General features: G+C 42.0%; 1 protein-coding gene across 1 annotated transcript in view; it reads left to right on the top strand.

Annotated features, from left to right (window-relative positions):
• Positions 1 to 18,708, top strand: part of LOC124253699 (potassium voltage-gated channel subfamily B member 1-like) — a 278,894-nt gene extending 260,186 nt beyond the window's left edge. The window contains 3 exon segments of the mRNA XM_046687511.1: positions 7,146 to 7,830; positions 10,898 to 11,696; positions 16,097 to 18,708. Coding sequence (XP_046543467.1) covers positions 7,146 to 7,830; positions 10,898 to 11,676 — 1,464 coding nt within the window. The 3' untranslated portion in view covers positions 11,677 to 11,696; positions 16,097 to 18,708.
• Positions 18,709 to 22,530: the final 3,822 nt, after the last annotated feature.

The following is a 22,530-nucleotide window of genomic DNA, read 5'->3' as shown; positions in this document are numbered from 1 at the left end:
TCTTCATCGTATTGATCTTGCCATCTCGCATAGCACACAGCACGGCCCACTGACCACTGTCCACGCTGGCTTTGCAACACAATGCTGTTTCAGCTCTAGACGCTTCTGCTTAATTCTTTGCACCGCGCTTCCTCTATATACTTGTCGGTCAAGGCAATCTGATACATATACATGTTTTGGGCACTAGTTGTTGTATGTAGCGAGCAGAACCATGTATACACGCACTAAAACGTCAATTCATTTTAATCAATATTTACCGTTAACTATAATAATTCAGCCTTATCTGACCTTCGCTTACAGGTATATTTAATATACTTAAACTGGACATTAGACGCGTAGTAATTCACGAACCATCAGTCATTGCTGTTAAGGGAGGTCACGCTCTTGTTATACAATTACATTGTACAAAATCTTCACACAACTCATCTCCTATAAACCACAAGGGAATATGTTTTAGGATTCAGCGCGGTATCGATTAAAACTGGAACGTTTCCTACACCACTCAAAACAAATTAGGGAGCACTGATTCTTTCTTATTATGCTAGTTAATCTTTTTTTAACTTCGTTTGAGCAGCATATCTCTTCTTTTTCCGAGAACACGGGTTTTCCACGGAGGGAAGTGTATCTTTCAGTGCGGAATGATCTCCTGTCTTGTATTAGATGGGTTGATATTCTGACGTTGGGTTCAATTACAAAGCTTTTAAGTGCAAATGGGTGTAACAGCGAACTTCGTTAATCCAGACAGTGGTAAAGTGCGGATGATTTTTTTTATTATTTATTTTGTATTTTTTATTGCTATTATTTTTTTTATTTTATTTTTATATATTTATTTATTTTTTATTTTTTATTTTTTTTTTGGGGGGGGGATTATTGGACCTGATTAATGTTAGTTTTATAAGGTATGAAATTTGGGAATGCCCTACTGAACGGTGCCAGATTGAAGAGATTTAAAGTTCTGTGTAGATAATTATTATAGTAGTAGTATTATTATAGTATATTAATATAGCGCACATATCAACGCAACTGGTGCATGCTCAAGGCGCTGGTATTTTCCCCTCGATCATTGGATGTCAATCTCAACGGCACATCGTATTATCAATCTCAACTCCCTGGGGAGTATACAACTCTTGCTGCCACTAGGCGCACCGAGTTATTGTGGCTTTCTCATCCTAACGAGGTACCCATTCACAGTTGGTGTTCAGTGAGTAAAGGCTGGTAGCATATCAATGTTTTGATCATATGTCAATCATTCTAACCAGGGATATTAGCTGTAATAAACCAGATACCTCGATAAACTGTGTCCAGATCGAACTATAACACGGCTTTGATTCTTACGATTGCATTGAGTAGCACTGAGGCGATTGGAAACATCTTTCCACTCCGTTAGGCCCCTGTGGCTGACGCCGAGCGCACTGTGCCCACATAACCATCATTCATAACCAGTTTAACACCTCATTGGGCATGCGCATAGATGTGTTGAGCTGTAATATAATCAAGGATATTGACAGTCCCTGTTTTCGCGACTCCCCGTGTGATTAGGTAGGTCGTTTAACTGTGCATTTGCACGCATTAAGGAAATCTCTGTAATGGGCATGGCTTGTAGATTCACGCTTTCGACATCAACCATTCTAGTGCTTGATAAATATCCTTAATTTCTTTACTCATTTACAAAACTTATATACTACTCAAAAACGTTAAGAATCACCGTTTCTTTCGTATTAATATAGTTAATCTGCCATGACAGGTTAACTTTAGTAATACAAAAGATCGGATCATTCTTAACGATTTGTGAATAGTATATCACAAGGATCTATGATGTAAAATAAAAGTTGATTTAGATATGACCCAGTAAATAAATATTTATCATAACTGTATCATCGAAAATATTTGTGTTATTTGAACCAAATTATTGATATCTTATCATATCGGTAAATGTAGTGATAGTGAAGTGATTTGCCATTATTCTTGCAAAGTTCCTTAGAAGATATGTTTGATATAGATATCAGCAAAGCTGTTTCAGGGTGATATATAAAATATTCTTTATGATGCTATTTATATTTTTGATGAAATTTATTTATTTCAGTAGAGAGTTGTCGCTTGTAGTAATATATTTGTTGCAAAGAAAGAATCGAAAAAATACAGTGCCATCAAGGTGTTTTCAGCGTGGTTATCTAAAGTATGTATTTGCGTTTATTTGTAGTGATACTATCTAAAATATACAACAGATTGCTTAAGTTTTCAAACCTGACATATTTTAGGGTTTTTTGGTCCAGGTTTTAGATTGACTTAACTTGATTTGTTTGGATAAAGTATCATTTGAAAAATAAAATATTTAACACTCTTTAGCAATGGTAATCAGCAAAAAAGCGGGTAGTGTGAGACCTCGTCAATCCAGACCGTACCTGTAGAAATCGTCCGGATTAACAAATGTCCGATTTATCAAAAAATATTGTATCAGTATTCATATAGGTATACATGGGCGTTCCCAACAACATTGTCCGGAATGAAGGGTTGACGGATTAGCGAGGTTTCACTGTTTGTCATTCCCTGCCCTGTTACAAGTTGTGACACGTCGTTTTGTGAATTGTGCATTTTGGTGTAACACATATACAGTTGTGTTTGTATTGGGCAGGAATCATATGAGTTGTTTTTAATTCTGCTTTAATTATGACAAACAGTAAACATAATATAAATCCACATTTATTAATTATAAATATATTTAGGAAGCACATGCTAAGCACGCTTAAATACTTTTGCACTAAGACTCGCTTGCAAACTTATTACTGCTTTGTTTCCTCTGGCCGACGGCTGGTCCAGTCGTGCAGAGTTCTGTCCCTTGGTGTGCCAGTATCCTGTGATCATGGGTTCGAAACCTTGATCTCATTGATACTGATTCTTCTTCCTCAGTATCATACCTTCTGGTGGCTACACATTCTGCTGTCAAACTGAAATACTGTTCAAACGGCTTCGAACCCAACTCACTCACTCACGACTGGTTCAGAGGCTATAGACTGTATCTCTCATTTTTAACCCTTCCCTCCCACACTAGCTATACCAGGGACTATTACGGCGGCACCTTCACCCACCTGTCGAGGTTAGTAATAATACCCGTGAAGATCCGGGTAAGAATTGGTCTTCAGAAACCCATGCTTGTCGTAAAAGGCGAGACCTGTGAAGATCCGGGTAAGAATTGGTCTTCAGTAACCCATGTTTGTCGTAAAAGACGACCAACGGGGTCGGGTGGTCAGGCTCACTGACTTGGTTGACACATGTCATCGGTTCCCAATTGCGTAGATCGATGCTCATGCTGTTGATCACTGGATTGTCTGGTCCAGACTCGATTGTTTACAAACCGCCGCCATATAGCTGGGATATTGCTGAGTGCGGCGTTAAACAACAAACCAACCAACCAAAGGTTAGTAATAAACGTCAAGCTTCTCTCACTTCAACGACCGTTAGTGCTCACAATAAGTTACTATCAACAAAGACCAGCACTTATAATGGTAGGGCTACATTCAATGATAATGCGATCTCTCCTCGAGGTATTGCCTTTCGTTCATCAAAGTCAGTCTGGTAACAAGGAAATGAGGTTTCGGTGTTCCTTCTTACCGTGTAAACATCAGATTGAGCCAGGGTACGGACTGGGACACACGCTGTATCGATCCAGTGATGGACGCTGCCGATGAAGAACCGAGTTTCAGGCAGTAACAGTACTTGCAACGTTGCAGTTTATGGAAGTGGATGTGGGTTGCGGCTTTTTGTAAGCGGCAAATTATTCATCCATCTGATTGTGAATTGAGCAGCTTATCCAACAACAGATGTTGGTGATTAGTTTCTGTGGTACAATTTGTCCGTGTTGATTTGGATCAGTACCCACCGTGGTTTTTGTTGTTGTGTTATGTTAGGAATTCTGGAGAATTCCATCTATATTCAACCCCACCCGGTCATATCCGAGTCCCGTTGATCTCAGCCGATCACACCACTCGCTACCCACCCAACCCCAATCCCCTCTCCACGTAGGGGTCTCACCCCTCCCCACAATATACCACTTCATCCCCACTCCACAACCAAATACAAGCCCCACCTCCACCCCACCCATGACCGATAATACCCATCCCATTTCCTCTCATCCCCTCCCGATTCCTATACATCTCACCCTAACCCCACCACAGCCCATGGTGGGCGATGGTGTAACCAAGTGGTTAAAGCGTTCGCTCGTCATGCTGAAGATTGGCTTCGATCCCCACATGGGTACAATGTGTGAAGCCCATTTCTGGTGTCCACCGCCGTGATATTGCCGGAATATTGCTAAAAACGGCGTAAAACGTACTCACTCACTTACTCACCACAGTCCATCGTCACAGCTTGACACACCACCCCGACCCCCTCCTCATTCGACGCGTACCCACCCCACACAATCCAAATCAACTCCCACCCAATTCTTTCTTTATCCCATGAGTTTCAATTATGCCGGTTCTACATTTCAAAATGAATGTTGGTTTTGGCGCTGGTCACAAAAGCATTCTGTACCTATTCCCCAGACGTGAAGGAATAACACGTGTCTTACACTAATTAAACAAACATCTTCAAATGGCATACGTGTCAGAAAAGTAAACTTTCAGCTGCCAATAGCTTCATCGTTGGTATACTTGACATTTCATTTGAAATGAAAGATAGCATTTACAGTATCTCTTCACACATCACACAATAACATCGAGTCTTCACATCTCAAACGCAGCATACTCACATTAAAATCAGATAATTTTATCCCGATGTGAATCCTCTATGCTAAAGCTCTGTTGACTCATCCACAGAATTTTGCCCCATCGAAATTAGAAGTGCGTCTGTACTTGAACCATTCATACATCAGCTTTCGAGAAAGCCTCATTTCTTTGACACATGAAATCCCCGATTATATGATCGAGATCAGGTTTTTCTTTAATTTTTGCTTCTTTTAGTGGTACCACTCTCTCACCGTTTTTGACAATCTCTATTCGGAAAAGAACCCACACAGAAACATATAAACCCCAATATTACATTCTTTTGGGTGTTCATGCCATGGTGCTATGAAACTTCGAGATGCGTAAATATCCCCAATTACAATACCCCTGCTATATTTATTTGCTTTCGGAACTCCCCGATTATGTTCGTTTTCAAGATTTTACCGAAATATACTCATGCCAATAATGGTTGTCACCCCCTTCTATTTTTTTAATTGGAGATGGGGTGTGGGTAGGGGGTGTGAGGTGTGTGGTGGGTTTGGGTGGGGAGGAGATGACAACCATTATTGGCATGAGTATATATATAACTGAAATATTGCCAAAACGGGTTTTAAACTAATTCCACCATAAACACTTCTGATGGCCAATGAGAGGTTTCAAATCACTATTATCACCTCAAATTAAACTATTCTATGCTATTGGTAGATTTCACTGCGCTAAATGTGTCATTTGAAACCTCAGGCTGAGCAAATCGAATTCTACCTTTCACACTTAAATCTCCAGACGTAACCTAGGGCTGCAGTGAAAAACACAGTGAAGTCTATCTCCCAACATGTTTGTAGTAAAAGATGGCCTTGATTAATACAACGACGTATATAAATCCCCAGAGAGAGAGAGAGAGAGAGAGAGAGAGAGAGAGAGAGAGAGAGAGAGAGAGAGAGAGAGAGAGAGAGAGAGAGAGAGAGAGAGAGAGAGAGAGAGAGACCCTGGATCCGCCAATGAGATCCCTGCTCCTAGCCAGCCCAAACCACTGTGACTCCCAACTAGCCCAGAACTGCAAGATTATATTCAGCAATGTCCTTGAAAGGATCGATGGAATAGCGCGTTATCGATGCAATATCTTGTCTAGCTACTTGGCTACCGGCTGAACCTACATCTTGAAGATAAGTCACTTTTATGGGACATATATTCAGTCCGGTGCTTTTACTATATCAGAAGGTCAGATGATACCTACTTTAGATGCAGGATATTGTAGAAGTAGTGGGTGAGAAATGCTGTAGACATGATAGCTACGATATAGTTGAAAAACAGTTTAGTCTGGATTAGTCTTCCCCATTGTAGATACAAGGAACGTCCTAACATGTGCTTAGCTTTACCCGGCACACACTGCACGCTGTGACGTCACAGTAGAGTATGTCACGTGATAGCTGTAGTAAATTTGTCAAACGTTTCGGGGTGGTTGTAAAGTTCAGCATTTTGCGTGTATTCTTCTTTGCGTGTTTGTGACGTAATGCCGATCTCATTAAAATTAGATCTTAGTTCTTGTTACCGCTAAATAAACATCAGAGGACATCAGGTCATCTCACAACGACCTTAAACCGACCAATCAGAACGTTGATAACAAGATCAGGGATGTGACAGTCGGAATGTGTTTTCTAATCATGCAACCTCGAAAAACTTAACACGGGGTTTTCCGAACGACAGCTATAGGCTTTTCGGCTGAATCTGCCATTCAATGTATATACTTTATGCTTTAACTGGATGAACATTTGAACAATTTTTTAGACTTTACGGTACTACTGCTGTATATTCTAAGCAATCTATTAGACATTCAAGAGTAATTTATTGTTCAATTTTCAAATTGCTTTTTCAAAGCGTAGTCGTCAGTTTAAAGCTTTAGAAAGCTGCTTTCTGATTGGTCAATGTCGCACTCTTGTCACTCATTGGACGGTCAAATTTGGCGAAGGGTCGTTTTGACGTAACCAGTAAAGGGATGTCCGAAGATCTTTGTTTGCGTTAGCGGGAACTAAGATATGATTTTAATGAGATGACGTAGTGTAATAAGTTGTTTTTTGAGAGATTTATGTCCGTTTTTATCAGAAAAAACGAGCGTGTTCGCTTAAAAAGTAGACCTTCTCAACATCACGATATTTAAGAGAAAAAACACTTAGCGTTTGTGGTGACGTTTAGTTTGAAGTGAAGCTTTTGGTCGCCGCAAATAGCTGCAAGATAGTTGCTGCGGCATTAAGCAATATTCACTCGGTCATGCTCGCTCATTCTGGGCAGTCGCAATTGACTAGTTCAAACGAGAACAGTAACATCGTCTTAAACCAGGTTGTAATTCATACATTTCAAGAGAATTCGAGTACGCTGCGATTTTAAGGTTGGATATCTGAATTAATGATACTGTTTGGTTGTTTTCAGGGACGATATGAACGAATTACTCCTGATAGAAGTTGCATCGAAATGAAGCAACTCTATCGCCAGAACAGCTCGACGAGCACAGACACCTTCACGAGCTGTGTCACCCACCCACAAAACAGCCCCTCTATAACGGGCCCACCTTCCGCAGACACGCCAAAACACAACCTCTATGTTAACCCTTTAGAGTACACGGGGGGATATACCAATCCCAATGTCCCCCCGGAATCTCATGCCTACCAGAATCTTTTCAATGACCTCCAGAGCGACACGCAACAGGAGACGGGATTCAACAGACCGGAAGTCCAGTTCGCTCCTTCAAACCAGGTTGTGCAGCAGTTGGAGACGGGTTTGTCCACGACGTGGGAGTGTGCCTCCGCTCAGGGCTCCCCCGTTCAGTCCTCGTCACAACCACACTCACCATCTAAGGGACTTCTTCAAGCTAAGGTTCCGCACCCTCAGAAATCTAGCTTTAAAAGACATAAATCGCTTTCTGTCGAGAAACATCCCCGCTTCTCAGAAGTGAAGGAGAGAAGTTACTGCTCCACTGACAATCTTCATTCCCAGGAATATACGAAGCCAAAGTTGAAATTCAGGAAGGCCGTGTCTCTCGCCAGTCGCCTTCACGCCAGCCCTGCTACGGGAAGGAAGTTGGCCAATTACCATCTCATAGCCAGCACGAAATCAGGTGGGTCATCCAGAGAGTGTGGATGTGTCTCCTCAGACATGCTGTTTACCTGTAAACTGTCTTGCAAACAAGTCCCAAACAAAACATCATCAGCAGGGTGTACCTTGATCTTAATTGAGGGGATATTTCGTGACAAAGATCGTTTGTAATCTTACAAAGTAGTTGTTTCCAAACAATATTAGAAGATGTTTCCTTTGAAAAACTGTCAAGATGGGTGTCCTGATACATATAAGTGTTGCAAACATTTTCATGGAAAGAATATGTCTTTAAGTATTGCCATATAGATATTGAATGAATGCAGACACCATAGACGAATATTCTACAATAAGGGTTAGCAGGTAAGAAACATTTTAAAAAGGTCTGCGGCTGTTGCTTGTGAAATGTAGCAAAGCGCACTCTAAAGGTCAAGGGCGACAATTCTGAAACGTCAAACCCAGTTCGAGGCAAATATGACGTCGTAATAGTCTAAGGGGACAACTCTTACCCAGTTATGTTAACATCATATTTTGGTGTGTGGATAAATAAGTATCTGGAACACGAAAGTACTGCACAACAGACATTTATTTACGACGGTATTGTGAGGAAAGTTCATCTGATATGAAAGGGTTGGAGACATTTTTGGGGGAAGCGTTTAAGCAAACATATCGAGCCAATTTACGCTATCTGTTGTTAGTTCTTTTACCCATACTTATGCAAATAATGACTCTTTTCTAATGACCTAGTCGTGTGGGTTCCTGGTAAGGGTTAGTACCAAGCAGGGGCGGTGTGGTAGCCTAGTGGTTGAAGCGTTCGCTCGTAACGACGAAGACCCGGGTTCGAATCCCCACATGGGTACAATGTGTGAAGCCCATTTCTGGTGTCCCCCGCCGTGATGTTGCTGGAATATTGCTAAAAGCGGCGTAAAACCACACTCAGTCAGTCAGTAGTACTAAGCAAACTTGGCTTGACCCAGTATTTGTTTGTTTTCTTGTTTATCGCCCCTGGGCTAAATTTCACACTATATTCCGTCGGTCTGTTAATAATCAAAATCTGGACCACACAATCCAGTGATTGAGATCGATCTGAGTAGTTCACGTATGATGACATGCGTCAACCAAGACAGCCAGTTCTAACCCGGATCTTCACGGTTAAGCTTGTCCTCAGAGGACGCTGAATGGATCCGGTAACTTAGTATATTTTGTGTCATCGAGCCTCGATATCTTTGAATATTGCCAGCATATTACCCATCAATATGTTTGTGTGTAGGTTCGATTTTCCGACCAGTGATTGATTTGTGATTAGCGTTACGCAATTTTCGTTATATGCCGACGTGGCCGTTTCAGTAGGGTAGGCCCAAGATGTTCACCATTTCGTTGAAACCCACCACCAGGGAGAATCTGGGATTCGAACTCAAAATGATAGGATCACACATGGACATGATCGGTGGTTATTAATGAGTTACCTCCCCTTTCGTGTTTAGGCCGGAAGTAGAATCAAACAATAGGCCTACTTGTAATTTTGCTATTATTTTGGAGACAAAAAATATTCATGGGACATACGTGTGTGTGAAATTCTCAGGACGTTTAATTTTGAAGCTGCAGGTAAGGGTCAACACATTAACCAATAGATTAGGTAGCTCTTAGAAAAAATTCCCAAATGTTTCATATAATTTATATTTTATTGCACTGTATGAGACCCACCCCATATTCATTCAAAAGTATTTTAACTTCATGATAGAATTCGTTGTGACGATTTACTTTCTTAATGTGATTCCAGTTTTCAATGGAATGCGATATGTTGTATTTTTCACAATTTATTTTCAAAATAGCACATTCAAGAATGAGTTTAGCATGCTACCTATTTTAACTGACTATACGACAGTTTTTTGTTTAATCAATAACGTTTGTAATGATTTGGTTAAACCTAGATGTCATGTTTTATTAAAATATGTCTATTTTGATTGACATGCACTGTAGTTAATTGGAGTAGTCAAAATTAGGCATCAATGGGCTGCTGAAGAGATAGAAAATACGGTAGGTCTTAAGTCTTATTATAATTCATGACAGTATAAACATGTTCTGTTTACTTGCATGTAATCGTGGATTTTATTACATATGTTACATTGTACGTTTTTTTAAGTTCCAATACCTTATTTATTAGTGTTAAGAAGAAACTTTACTGACGATGGTTTGACCCCTAATTTTATTCCAGATGAAAGGTTTCTACTCAACTAAGCGAGGTGAGTCAAGTTGTACCGCAAGAGGGCGCTTTATGCATTATGACACGTGCACTGGTGTGGCAATACATGAGAAGGGGAATTCCATGTTATTGACAACTAAAAGGGGATGTTAAATTCTGACTCTAATTTGCATATTTGGCAAATATACTAAACGCCGAAATTCTTATTTCCAAGCGGTGGAATATTAAATTGAAATTAATTTGTAAAATTCAGGGGATGAAATTACACCTTTGATAATGTGTAGGCTCTGGCTTGACGTACCCCCCTGTGTTCGCTCCCGGCCATCCATATTGTGTTGGTCAGTTGGTCAGTCATTGTTGTCTCCCCTAGAATGATGATTACTGTCCGCGGTCAGCTGGCTTCCTGAGTCCAGCTGTCCGTGTCTCTGCTTGTGTGTGGTCACACCAGTTCGTGCGTCCGTCCATCCCCCTCGTATATCCATCCGCTGACCTCGACGTTGACCCCCACCCTTCACAATGCAGTGACGTTGCTTCACCCATCGAGCACGTGCTATCTCCCGCCGTCCCATTCAACAAACGCTTACAGTATTTTTGTGTATTCCCAGTAGTGCTTTCGTTTGGTCTCCGAAGTCGCAAATAGTCGAATCGAATTCGTCACTGGAGGTCAAACAAATGCACCAGTGTAGCCAATATACTCTCCTATATTAAGGCATGGTGTCGCCTTGACGTGTTTAAATACCCAACGCAAAACCACGCCAATGCTTATATACCTGTTTAGGCCATAACCAGTTATCTCCCTTCCCCACGCGCACCACTCGTCGTGAAGTGACGTCACGGTAGATGTCTGCTCAGCATGCTTGTAAAGTCGGCTTGTGTTCCTTCCTTTCAGGCTGCGAGCCGACGGGCCGTCGTCTTAACTCAGAAAAACTGTCCCCGAAGCAGCGCTCTAGCCCCTCCCTATTGGAGCCGCCGGCTACAAAAAGGAAATCTATTTTAAAGCGGGATGCTGGAAACCCAGAGGACACGCAGCACTTACTGCTTGCTGCGTGTAGAGACGGAGAGTGTACGGGGCGGTTCACAAACTCTACCCAAAACAGCAATTTATTTGAAAACAATATTTTATCTTGTCACAAACCTCATATCGAGATTGATATTACTCCGGAGCCCCCTCCCTATAATAGCACGAGCTCTACTCCCGGGATGCGTCACATTGACAGCACGGACGAGGAGAGCCAACGTCTGACACCGGATAGCCCCGAGCGGTCAGAAGAGGACGTTGAGTTCAGCGACAGTGTTGCTGGCCCACACAACAACGCGTTCTGGAAGCAGCTGCGTTGCCCAAGCCAAGGCTCGTCCCCTCTCAACGACACCAGTCCCTCTGACAATCTGGATGAAAGTTACATTGGGTCAAATTCTGCTGATTATTCGTTATCTGACTCCAGTCTATCCGACCCCAACCTTCTGAAGTCGTCCCCCTCCAGCGACGTGGTCAGTCGGACGGCCGGCAGCCAAATGAGCGGCGAGGAACACACCGCCAGCATTTACGACACCGCCGACTCTGGCCCAACTGACAGCGATACCAATATGGAAAACGTTGTCAACAGTTTGCAGTCGGACGTCAGTCAGGACACGCGGGAAAACATTCTCTTCCCAGATTCCAGTGGCTAGTGGGGCCACCTGCTCACAAGGTATGTCATGGTATGTCGGGTTGTCATGGTTACCAGAGCTGGGCTTCTCTGTTTGCAGTGTATGTCAGAGTGTGGTCTCACATGCAAGTCAAACCGATAACCACATGCTTTCAATGTATGTCTGATGAGTTACATATCTCGTGCTTCAGTGGTACGTCATGACTTAAATATTCTATAGTCTACACCCCCTGTTTCCATGGTACGTCATGACTTAAATATTCTATAGTCTACACTACCTGTTTCCATGGTACGTCATGATATAAATATTTGGAAGACTACATCACCTGCTACCATGGTACGCCATGCCTTAGATATTCGATACACTACATCCTCTGTTTCCATGGTACGTCATGAATTTGATATTCGATAGACTGCATCACCTGCTTCCATGGTACGTCATGACTTAAATATCCGATAGACTACATCACATGTTTCCATGGTACGTCATGACTTAAATGATCAGAAGATTAAATGATCAGCTTTCATAGTACGCCATTACTTACAAATCTACTCAACTAAACCAAGGGCTTTCAAAGTACCGACTTCAATATCTGATTACGTAAACCACACAATTTCGCGGAATGTCAAAACTTCCACAGCTACCCAACTAAACCACGTATATATATAGCTAAACCACAGAATTTTTATGGTACGTCATTACTTGCACTTCTGCACAAGTAAACAACGCTCTTTCAATGTACCGACTTACATATCCGAATACGTAGAACACACTCATGGTAGGCCATGACTTGCAAGTCCAATCGACTTAACAACGTGCTTTCAATGTACGTCAAGGCTTACATATCACTGACCCTGTATAAACCCGCTTTCATGGTATGTCATGCCTTATGTATTCAATCGACTGAACATTGACCTTTCAATGTACGTCATGACTTACTTATTAGACAGTATGAATGGCAACATACTCCCATGTTTACATATCCACGATGCTAGGCCACACGTTTTTGACGTACGCTTTGGAATATCATCAGTAACTCAATGCTTTATCATACGCCTTCGAAGGCGTCGTGCTACATACGAAGGGCTGGGTTATAAATAGCCTTCAGTAACCCATGCTCGTCGTAAGAAGCAACTAACGGGATCGGGTGGTCAGGCTCGCTGACTTGGTAGTCATGTCATCGTATCCCAATACGTAGATCGATGCTCATGATGTTGATCACTGGAATGCCTGGTCCAAACTCGGTTATTTACAGACCACCGCCATATAGCTGGGATATTGCTGAATGCGGCGTTAAACAAATAAAATACCAAAACGAACGCTTTGTGGATTGGGTGACTTGTGTCAAAAGACGTCGTAATGTAGTCAGTTGTAGATCCGGTATTTGGATTTCCCACATGTTATGCCGTGTAGTTTGATGCTTGGGTAACACAAACATGTAACGATACCGAGCCCAGTACATAGCTCGCAGCTCGGTCTCTTAATTACAAGGGGCGGTGGGGTAGCCTAGTGGTTAAAGCGTTCGCTCGCACTCGAAGGCCCGGGTTCGATTCCCCACATGGGTACAATGTGTGAAGTCCATTTCTGGTGTCCCCCGTCGTGGTATTGCTGGAATATTGCTAAAGGCGGCGTAAAACTAAACCTACTCACTCACTCTGGATTACAAGAGATGATGCAACCGTCGTCCCTATGTTCATTTAGGCGCCAAATAACCACTTGAGGCATACACGGTCTTTGTCCAAAGCCAGTATGTCACTTGTGAACTAAAAGCGTCGAGTTTTTCAACTTCCAAGAGTACAGGACATATACATGAGCACTTATATTCCCACGTGTACACTGTTACTTGCCATGTGCGTGTGTGTGCGTGCGTGCGTGCGTGCGTGTGTGTGTGTGTTAAACCACTGGTTGTGTGTTTCTGGTTACGCCATTAATTGCTGTTCTTCGTATCTTTAGTTTACAATATCAAGTTAGCGTGACATAGTTCCTAAATCACATTGCCAGGAACTCTTTTGGCGTTTTGTGGCATTTGATCGTGTTTGAAACCTTACATACCTAGGCGACGTCATGTCTGACAATTGTAGCGCAACCATCACGCTATGGATCAAGAATCACATGCCTAAATCTGTATGATTATCTGTGAGGCACGCGTCTTTGGAATTACGCGTCAAGGGTCTACTTAAATTTCGGAATTTATATTTGGTATGTGATATGAACTGTGTGTGACAACCACATTGCCCACCCTGTTGAGCAATTTGATGTAGAACATGAAACGGTTTGGTACATTTCTCGGCACCCAAATGACGTTGGGCATCCTTTACAAATCCTGTAATTGCTTGAAATCTGCAGGGCAGTCGCCATGTTGTTTCGTTACGTGATTTTTGTTTGGACTAAACAAAGACCCGTTGGCCCATGCGAAATATAACTTAGAAATCCGTAATCTGTTGGGCAAATTTCTTGCTCTAAATCTCTAGCCATCTTGTTCATGCCAAACCCAGCGCTGGCGCTGATTTGTAACTCGTATTCTGATTGGTTCGTTGGACCGAGAATCTCAGCCAATCAAATCGACAGATGGAAATCCAGGGTGGGTAATTTGGGATTACAAGAACCATTTGAGAAAGATCCAGTAGGTAGTTTAGGTCTTGGAGATGTAGTGAGTGAGTGAGTTTAGTTTTTACGCCACTTTTAGCAATATTCCAGTAATCACGGCAGGGAACGCCAGAAATGGGCTATGGAATCAAACCCGGGCCTTTCTGCGTGACAAGCGAACGCTTTAACCACCAGGCTACCCCACCGCCCCTTGGAGATGTAGAGAATGGGTGAGAGTAATACTCGAATTTTATAGTGAGCTCCTTTGTCTCAGGAAGATAATCACTGCCTCACCACCAGGGCCTAGAATGATGTTTGAAGAATTTATGCTAAGCCAGACTATACAGGGGAATGGAGAATTTGCAGCTTCATCACTTATAAAGGGGCGGTGGGGTAGCCTAGTGGTTGAAACGTTCCCCTTTTACGCTGAAGAATCGGGTTCGATTCCCGACATGGGTACAATGTGTGAAGCCCATTTCTGGTGTCTCCCCGCCGTGATATTGCTGGAATATTGCTAAAAGCGGCGTAAAACCATACTCACTCACTCACTCACTCATCACCTATATATATACCAGCAAGTCTTGATTTATCAGCCTCTAGTCCCCGCTTCACAAAGCTGTCCTAACGTTACGGCTGTCAAGATCAAGATCAAGATTGTTTATTGTACATAAGGCCTCCGGCCCGTATACAGAGTGTTATAATGACAGGCAAAGTATGGACATTGCAAACAGTGGAAAGCATCATAACATTGTGAAATTAGTTGCCGGGAGAATTCCTTAATGTTAGCGAATGTGTTAAAACATGGCAAATTATACATGAACAGATTTGTCTTTTGATGATAAAATTCTGATAAGTGTTTCCCTAGTAAGGTGACCCAAATATTTCTGTGGAATGTACTCCTTTCATAAATCGACATCTGCATCACATATAAACAACAAATGATATTCGTCCTCGATAAATGTTTGGCCAGTGGACGCCAAAGTGTATGTAGAACAAAGATGGTTGAGATAGGGAAACATGTGAGCCATTGGTCAGTACTTGTCAGCAGGCGAGACGAACACCCCCTCGCATCCCTGATACAGAGTCCAGGGTCCCGTTTCACAAATCTCTCGTAAGCGTAAGATCTCGTAACTTTTCTTGTAGCGTTCGTACTTCCTATACTGTAACATTGACTTACGATAGTTGTAGCGCTACGAGAACTTTGTGAAACGGGGCCCAGGACCCCGATCCACAGAGCATTCATTCGTAAGCCAGTGATAAGCTATAGAGTTACGACAGGTCGTAATGTTACGAACGCTTTGTGGATCGGAGCCCCGTTGATCTCCTTCAACGGAGTCTGAAAGAGACGTAGGAACGGGTACACATTATATTTTCAGAACCGATCTCAAAGACCTTTCAATATGCGGCCATCAAAGTTTGCACAGATATCAGTTTAGTCATGAACTGATCCTATTTGAAATTTTCGGTTTCCATGACAACAAATTCCAGTCAATGAATTCCTTGTATTTTCCTAGTTGACTTTTAGTGTATACAGTGGAACTTTTCTGATGCCTGATGATTAATAGCTTCATCAAGTTTCATATTGCAAAGGTTATGTTTTTACATGTTCAAATACTGAATCCATCTGAATCTTTCGTCAGCAGGATCAGATTTAACCAAAGATGTTACTCCTCTATCATCTGCCATGCAGTAATCCTCACACATCGCAATATCATATTCCTGAATACATATGAATATGAATAACGTCAATATTCATTTGAAACTTAATTTTTCACATTTATGTATACAAATAAACGAAACTAAGGTCCTTTCTTCGCAAATACATACGATAACGTTTTGATGTCTTCTTTTTCAGTTCGCCATCTTGCCACGGCGTGTGGACGGTTTGGATGCATTGTCGGCAGGAAAACACTTCAACCAATCAACTTTGGTATTAAAAGGCTTCCAGATTGTCACGTGATCAATGCAATTTTCTAATGCCATGGAGTGTGCTGCAAATGACGTCACAGCTTCCAGGCAGGGGAGTGGGGTGGTTACCATGGCGACCCTTGGCCACGCCATTAACGTTTATGCAATTTCTAAAATGTACAGTGGACATTTTCTACATTGGTTTTTGCCGGTTTTAATATGACTGTGATCTTAGTAAGCTTATGCGTTACTTTTAAACTCGCTTAGTATCCACAAGCACTCAGCAATCCAACACTTTTAAGGCCATCTTCGTGTGAGATCCATATTGTGAATGACCTTTTTACTGCGTCACAAGACTCTTCGCATCGACGTGCTGGGGAAACAGAGTGATCTCGTCAGCTTAGGGCGCCAGTGCGCAGGGACGCATACGTGACAAGCACTGTTCGGAGCACGCTTATGACCCACTGCAACAATCGTGTAACCCCGGAAGTTAATAGGGGTTACCTCCCGTTGTTGCTATTCACTCTGGTGTAAATTCAAGTGATGGAGCGAGTTCACAGTCCGTTATGTTTTCTGTCAAGATTCTTGCCACGCTCAATTCGTTACCAGTGCAAGAGTTCCCCTTCGGTTGTTCCTCCGATCGGGAGACATCTTTCCTTAACCTATGTTTAAGCCGTTCAAAGTGTTTTGCACACTGGGATCTCGTGAGATCTCGTTTGAACGAGATTACGATTTTGTTGCTTGTCCCTGTGTGCAGAGGATGGTGTTTGAAGATAAGTCGCTGCTTTGGATCTCATCTACATAGCCGTTGTGTTGGACAACCACTGTGACCCAATATTACCTCAAAACTTTAACTACACAGCAATTTAGCGAGTGAGTGAGTGAGTGAATAAAATACAGTCCATATCGAGGGTGACGCCAAAAAATTTGCTAAACACCTTTGGTTGATAAAATCCGAAGTATGGGTATTGGGTGGACACTTTCGCCCTAGGCTCCACCTCTTACACCAACTAAAATATATCTAATGCTAAATGGTTTTATCTACTTGTGGACATTTTGGCAAATATATATAACTTAAGATCAAAGGAGGTTGGAGCTTATCTAGTATCTGGGGAGTTTGGTAGTCCAGTGGACTAAGAATTACATCCCCTGCTAGTGCTAGGATCCACTGATCGTGAATGAAATTCAATGTTTACCCTCATACTCGTACGTTTTATATCAAGCTTTATATGGCTTGCGTTGATAAAATTAACTGTTGTTCAAAACTGTGAAATTAAACTCTAAACGGTCCAGCATCATAACCAAGGAGCCCAGAAGCTGATCTGTTCGCCCTACTCACCTGCAACTGTAAATGTAGAAGTCTCCGACTGTAAATACTGCTGAAAGCAGTCTCAAATCTTCCTCACTCACTCGCTATCTAGTTACGCGTGTACGAGTTCCAAACCTCTGATAAGGTGAGCTACATGCCTCAGTTGTTACTTATTATCACAAGGAGAAGACTACACTGTTTCCATTTTGTTAGGAAGCAAACTGCTCATCTAAGATTACATACATGTGCCTATGTTGCTAACTACACCAACATTGCTGTAGCTATTGACAGCTAAGTCCGATGAAAATCAGGCAATTGCCATGGCAACCATTCTCATTAAAATCATATCCTAGATCTCGCCACCGCTAAATAAAGCTGTATTTACCTGTAGCGAGACCTAAGATCTGATTGTAAGGAGATTACAAGAAAACCTGTAGGGTAACAGAAATTGGGATTCCATCTGTCTCTCCTGCCTTTGTGCGTTGTTTTTTCCTTTGATTATTACCTAGGAATTGACCCAAACAGCGAGTCTCATTTGAGTATTTGCGATTCGTTGGCTTAACACCATCGCAGTGAAATCGAAATGAAACATTGACTTTCTTACCGCCGTCACTACTTCCGGTTGTACAGGATATGCTCAAAGTCTACCAGTTGACTGGTTTTGTGCTGTACCAACAATCCGCAAAATTTTGCCGGTGCGTTTACGAGTGAAAAAACGCTTCTTTTACATACATTTCGAAACGATGTTTGAAACTGAATTAACTAAAACTAACAATAATAATCGTTGTCTACTTTTCGGTTAGTATTCATCAGCTAGAACACCGGATATCTTGGTTTTAGATACACACAGGGGAATACTGAGACGAATTTTACATTCTTGTGCTATATCTCTTCATTCTGGCAAAGTCCGGACTATAAATGATATATTGGTAGTCGCTTGATCAATGACTTGCTGTCGATAGCTATAGGTAGGAGAAAAACACGATATATATTGAAGTATTTTATGAGTTTAGCGTAGGAGTCCTAAATATGGATAGTTCAACATCTTGTTAGTAAGTTCTGTGATGTGCATCTGTAGGTCATTGGTCATTCCCGTCATCGCCTGGCTCATGTTGTACTTGCGAATGACATCTTTATACGGTACGTCATTAAGGTTCAATGCAAATTATACAGGTTGCTATGGCAGTGAGACACAACAACAACATACCCTTGAATCATCGACCATGTTTTTAATTGAAGTATTGTTACTTGCTGGCTATAGTTATATACCATATTTACATAAAGTATGGATTAATCACCTTATACCATTTTCCATATTCCCTGGAGTAAATGAATCGATATATCGATTAAACCTTGTGGTTTGAAAATGGACATTTACAATTAGATTATAGAACGTAAGAGTCGTTTATTATTTCTTCTAACGTGGCTTTTAACATGCGAGGGACCAGTCATTAATAAAAAAGGTTGGCTGAAGATATGTTACTAATAACATACAAAAATATACCGCTCCCACTTTTCTTGGATTTCAACAATTGTACGCGTAATTCCCAAAATGATTTAAAGAAACATGTTTTTTCTATTAGCATCGATGTACATTGTGATGTTTCAATTACCTTATGTGAATCTATCTAGCTGAGGCATGAATTGCTTTTCATTCTAAGACGGGCGTGGAGTTATTTTATAGGGAAAGCTAAAGACCAGATAAATGTGTTTCAAAACACATACGCCCACAAACATACACATGAAACACAACTGTGGGTCAACAAGCGCCCCCTAGCTCAATGACTGGCCCCTGACCTATTTTCCCTGCTTGTCCAAAAGAATAATTTCCAGCAAGGTGGAGGTGAAGATGGCGCCCCCTGGACAGGAGACACTCCAGCAACAGAGTACAACTGTACCCAACCACAGTCCACCAAATGTACCCAGCACCAAATGAACCTTTTTTATTCCTATTTCAGTTTTACTGCTATTTTCACAGTATTATGTAAATGTTACTTCCCATAGTAAGATGATAATGTGTTTGTTTCGCGACAGTACGTATTAGCCAATCAGCAAACGCATCCAGTCTGTATGCACCAATGAACAGCTCGGTCTTAGCATAGCCCCCGCGTCGTTACTAAGCAACGAAAGGTCGTTATTGTGACCTCTGCAGAAAGATACCGTGTTAAAAGGGTGTTGTGGTCCTGTATGTTATAGATTTGCTATTATTGTGTCCGTTTGAATCAGGTTGTATATTTGCATTATAAATCTCGAACATAATTTGATTATTGTAACTCAAAGGTCATTCTAGATCTGATCTTACCATTCCACAGCGAGCGCGCCGTAACGTGCTCGCCTGTGATTGGCAGAAGCTAGTCACGTGCGCCTCTCGTTTCGTGCTGACGATTTCTATAACAAGTTTTGTAATCTGCCCGTTGCGAGTTGAACTACCATTTTTGGAGTGTTTTACTACTAGTCTGTTGTGCAATGCACGACAGGTATTATCAACACATTGAGATGAACGGTATAGACGTGTTTGCATTGCACGTGATCAACTTATTTATTTCATTTAGCGTTAGCAGTTACCCCAGCTGGGTTAAGGTCGCCCCTGTGACGCTATTAAAGTTATGCTAGCCCGTACAGGTTGAAGGTCGTGGGTTGGAGACTAGTCTAGGGCACTAGTCACGCAGGCAGATAACACACGTGATTGCTCAGACGTGACTTGTTGGTCAGTAGACTTGTTGGTCAAGGGAAGGTCAAATAGCGGTCAGTTCTAGTGGATTATTGTTGTTATTTCAAAGGAGTGTATGAGTTTTAGTTTTACGCCGCTTTTAGCAATATTCCAGCAATATCACGGCGGGGACACCATAAATGGGCTTCACACATTTTACCCATGTGGGGAATCGAACCCGGGTCTTCGGCGTGACGAGCGAACGCTTTAACCACAAGGCTACCCCACCGCCCTATTTCAAAGGAGCTATAAGGTCCATTTTATGACCGGACTTGAATCATATGACTTCTTAATAATCGAATTTTACTAGACGCAGAGATTTTGTGAAGAATTGTCTCTTATACAGTTCACTTGGAGTAAGAAAGAATAGTTTTGCGCCACTTTAAGCAATAATCCAGCCATGTCACGGCGATGCAACCCAAAAAGGCTACAAACATTTTGGAAATCCACCGAAGGTTCGCTGAGATGAACTGACACTTTTTCCATTATGCCTTGTCCCCTTTACGGAAAGAATTCCACCACAGGTCTCAATCATTGTCTCAATCATTGACTGACTCTGTGTTGTACCAAGATTAAATGTAGAAATGTTGGAGGGATGACTGACTAATTCTCCTTGGTTTCAGACGTCTGTCCTTATGATGGGATGTAGGAAGTCCATAGACAGCAACTATCCGCTAAAGTTTTGTACCGTTAATTTTCTTATGTATTTAAATGTATATTCAGAACTTGGGATTACGGTAGAACCCATTTCATCTGCAGGTTCAAATTCGGTTAGACGTGTTTTACATTCGTCGTATTTTTTTTAATTGAGAAGCAAATAAAAGTAAGTTCCTCAACATTACAACACCTTATTAGTGGTATCATGTTAGTAGGAGCAATTATTTGACAGACAATATTTGGAAAGTGATATGTCCCGTATTTAGGTGATCTTGATAAGGTAAGACCTCTCTGGAGAGAGCGGGGTTGATGTCAGATATCGCAGTTTCAGATGACGGTGAGATCAGATATCTCAGGTTGGTATAGCGTTGAGGCTGGATATCTCAGGTTGGAATAGTGTTGAGTCTAGATCTCTCAGGTGGATGCAGCGTTGAGTCTAGATCTCTCGGGTTGATGCAGCGTTGAGTTTAGATCTCTCGGGTTGATGCAGCTATAGATCTCAGGTTGGAATAGTGTTGAGTCTAGATCTCTCAGGTGGATGCAGCGTTGAGTCTAGATCTCTCGGGTTGATGCAGCGTTGAGTCTAGATCTCTAGGGATAATGCAGCGTTGAGTCTAGATCTCTCGGGTTGATGCAGCGTTGAGGCTAGATCTTTCAGGTTGGAATAGCGGTAAGGTTAAATCGCATGGGTTGATGCAGCGTTGAGTCTAGATCTCTAGGGATAATGCAGCGTTGAGTCTAGATCTCTCGGGTTGAGGCTTGATCTCTCGGGTTGATGCAGCGTTGAGGCTAGATCTTTCAGGTTGGAACAGCGTTGAGGCTAGATCTCTCGGGTGGATGCAGCGTTGAGGCTAGATCTTTCAGGTTGGAATAGCGGTAAGATTAAATCTCATGGGTTGATGCACCGTTAAGGCTAGTTCTCTAGGGGTAATGCAGCGTCGAGGCTTGATCTCTTGGGGTGATGCAGCGTTGAGGCTAAACCTGCCACTTTGGAATAGCTATGAGACTAGATCTCTCGGGTGGGTACTGCGTCGACAACATGTGTCAGGGGTGGTTCAGATATAGGGTTTGATCGCTGGATGATGCGACGATGTGACTAGATCTCTCAGGTTCGAAGAACGGCAAGGCTACAAATCGGGTTGGTAGAGCGGAAAGGCTAGATCTTTCGGAGAGGTGATAAGTTCCGATATCTCTAGATGATTCAGCGTTGAGGCGGGGATCTCCCAGGTTGGTTCAATTTTCAGGATAGATCTCGACGAATGGTATAGCGGTTGGGCTAGATCTATCGGGAAGATGCATCGGTGAAGCTGGATCTCTAACGATGACGATTAACTAGATCTCAAATTGTGTGATGGACGAAAAACGTCTTCAATGACCCAAGAATAAATTTATATGGGGAAAGTAGAACGACCAACATGACAAAAAATCTACATCCTATGAAATGAGAGTAGGTCTTCGTTCCATTGACCGAAATGTTGCAATCCGTGTGTTAGACAATGCAAACCCTACAAAGCCTCGGCTTTCGGGCTAGCTCAATCAGTGCTGGGGGTACATCGGCGAGTAAGCTAGGCGTTTCAATTATTGTTGAATTGTAATAAAAATGTTTGTTACTCTTAATACTTTCTTGTTTTCATTCATGTTGTTGTTTTATTTCAAATTCGCATCGCACAATTTTACACACCTCACTCAGCAATATTCCAGCTAT

This window comes from Haliotis rubra, unplaced genomic scaffold, assembly GCF_003918875.1.
Source record: "Haliotis rubra isolate DU_JTF1 unplaced genomic scaffold, ASM391887v1 Scf55, whole genome shotgun sequence".
Taxonomy (NCBI): domain Eukaryota; kingdom Metazoa; phylum Mollusca; class Gastropoda; order Lepetellida; family Haliotidae; genus Haliotis; species Haliotis rubra.
Note: the sequence above shows the minus strand (reverse complement) of the source record. Positions and strands in the feature narration are given on the sequence as shown.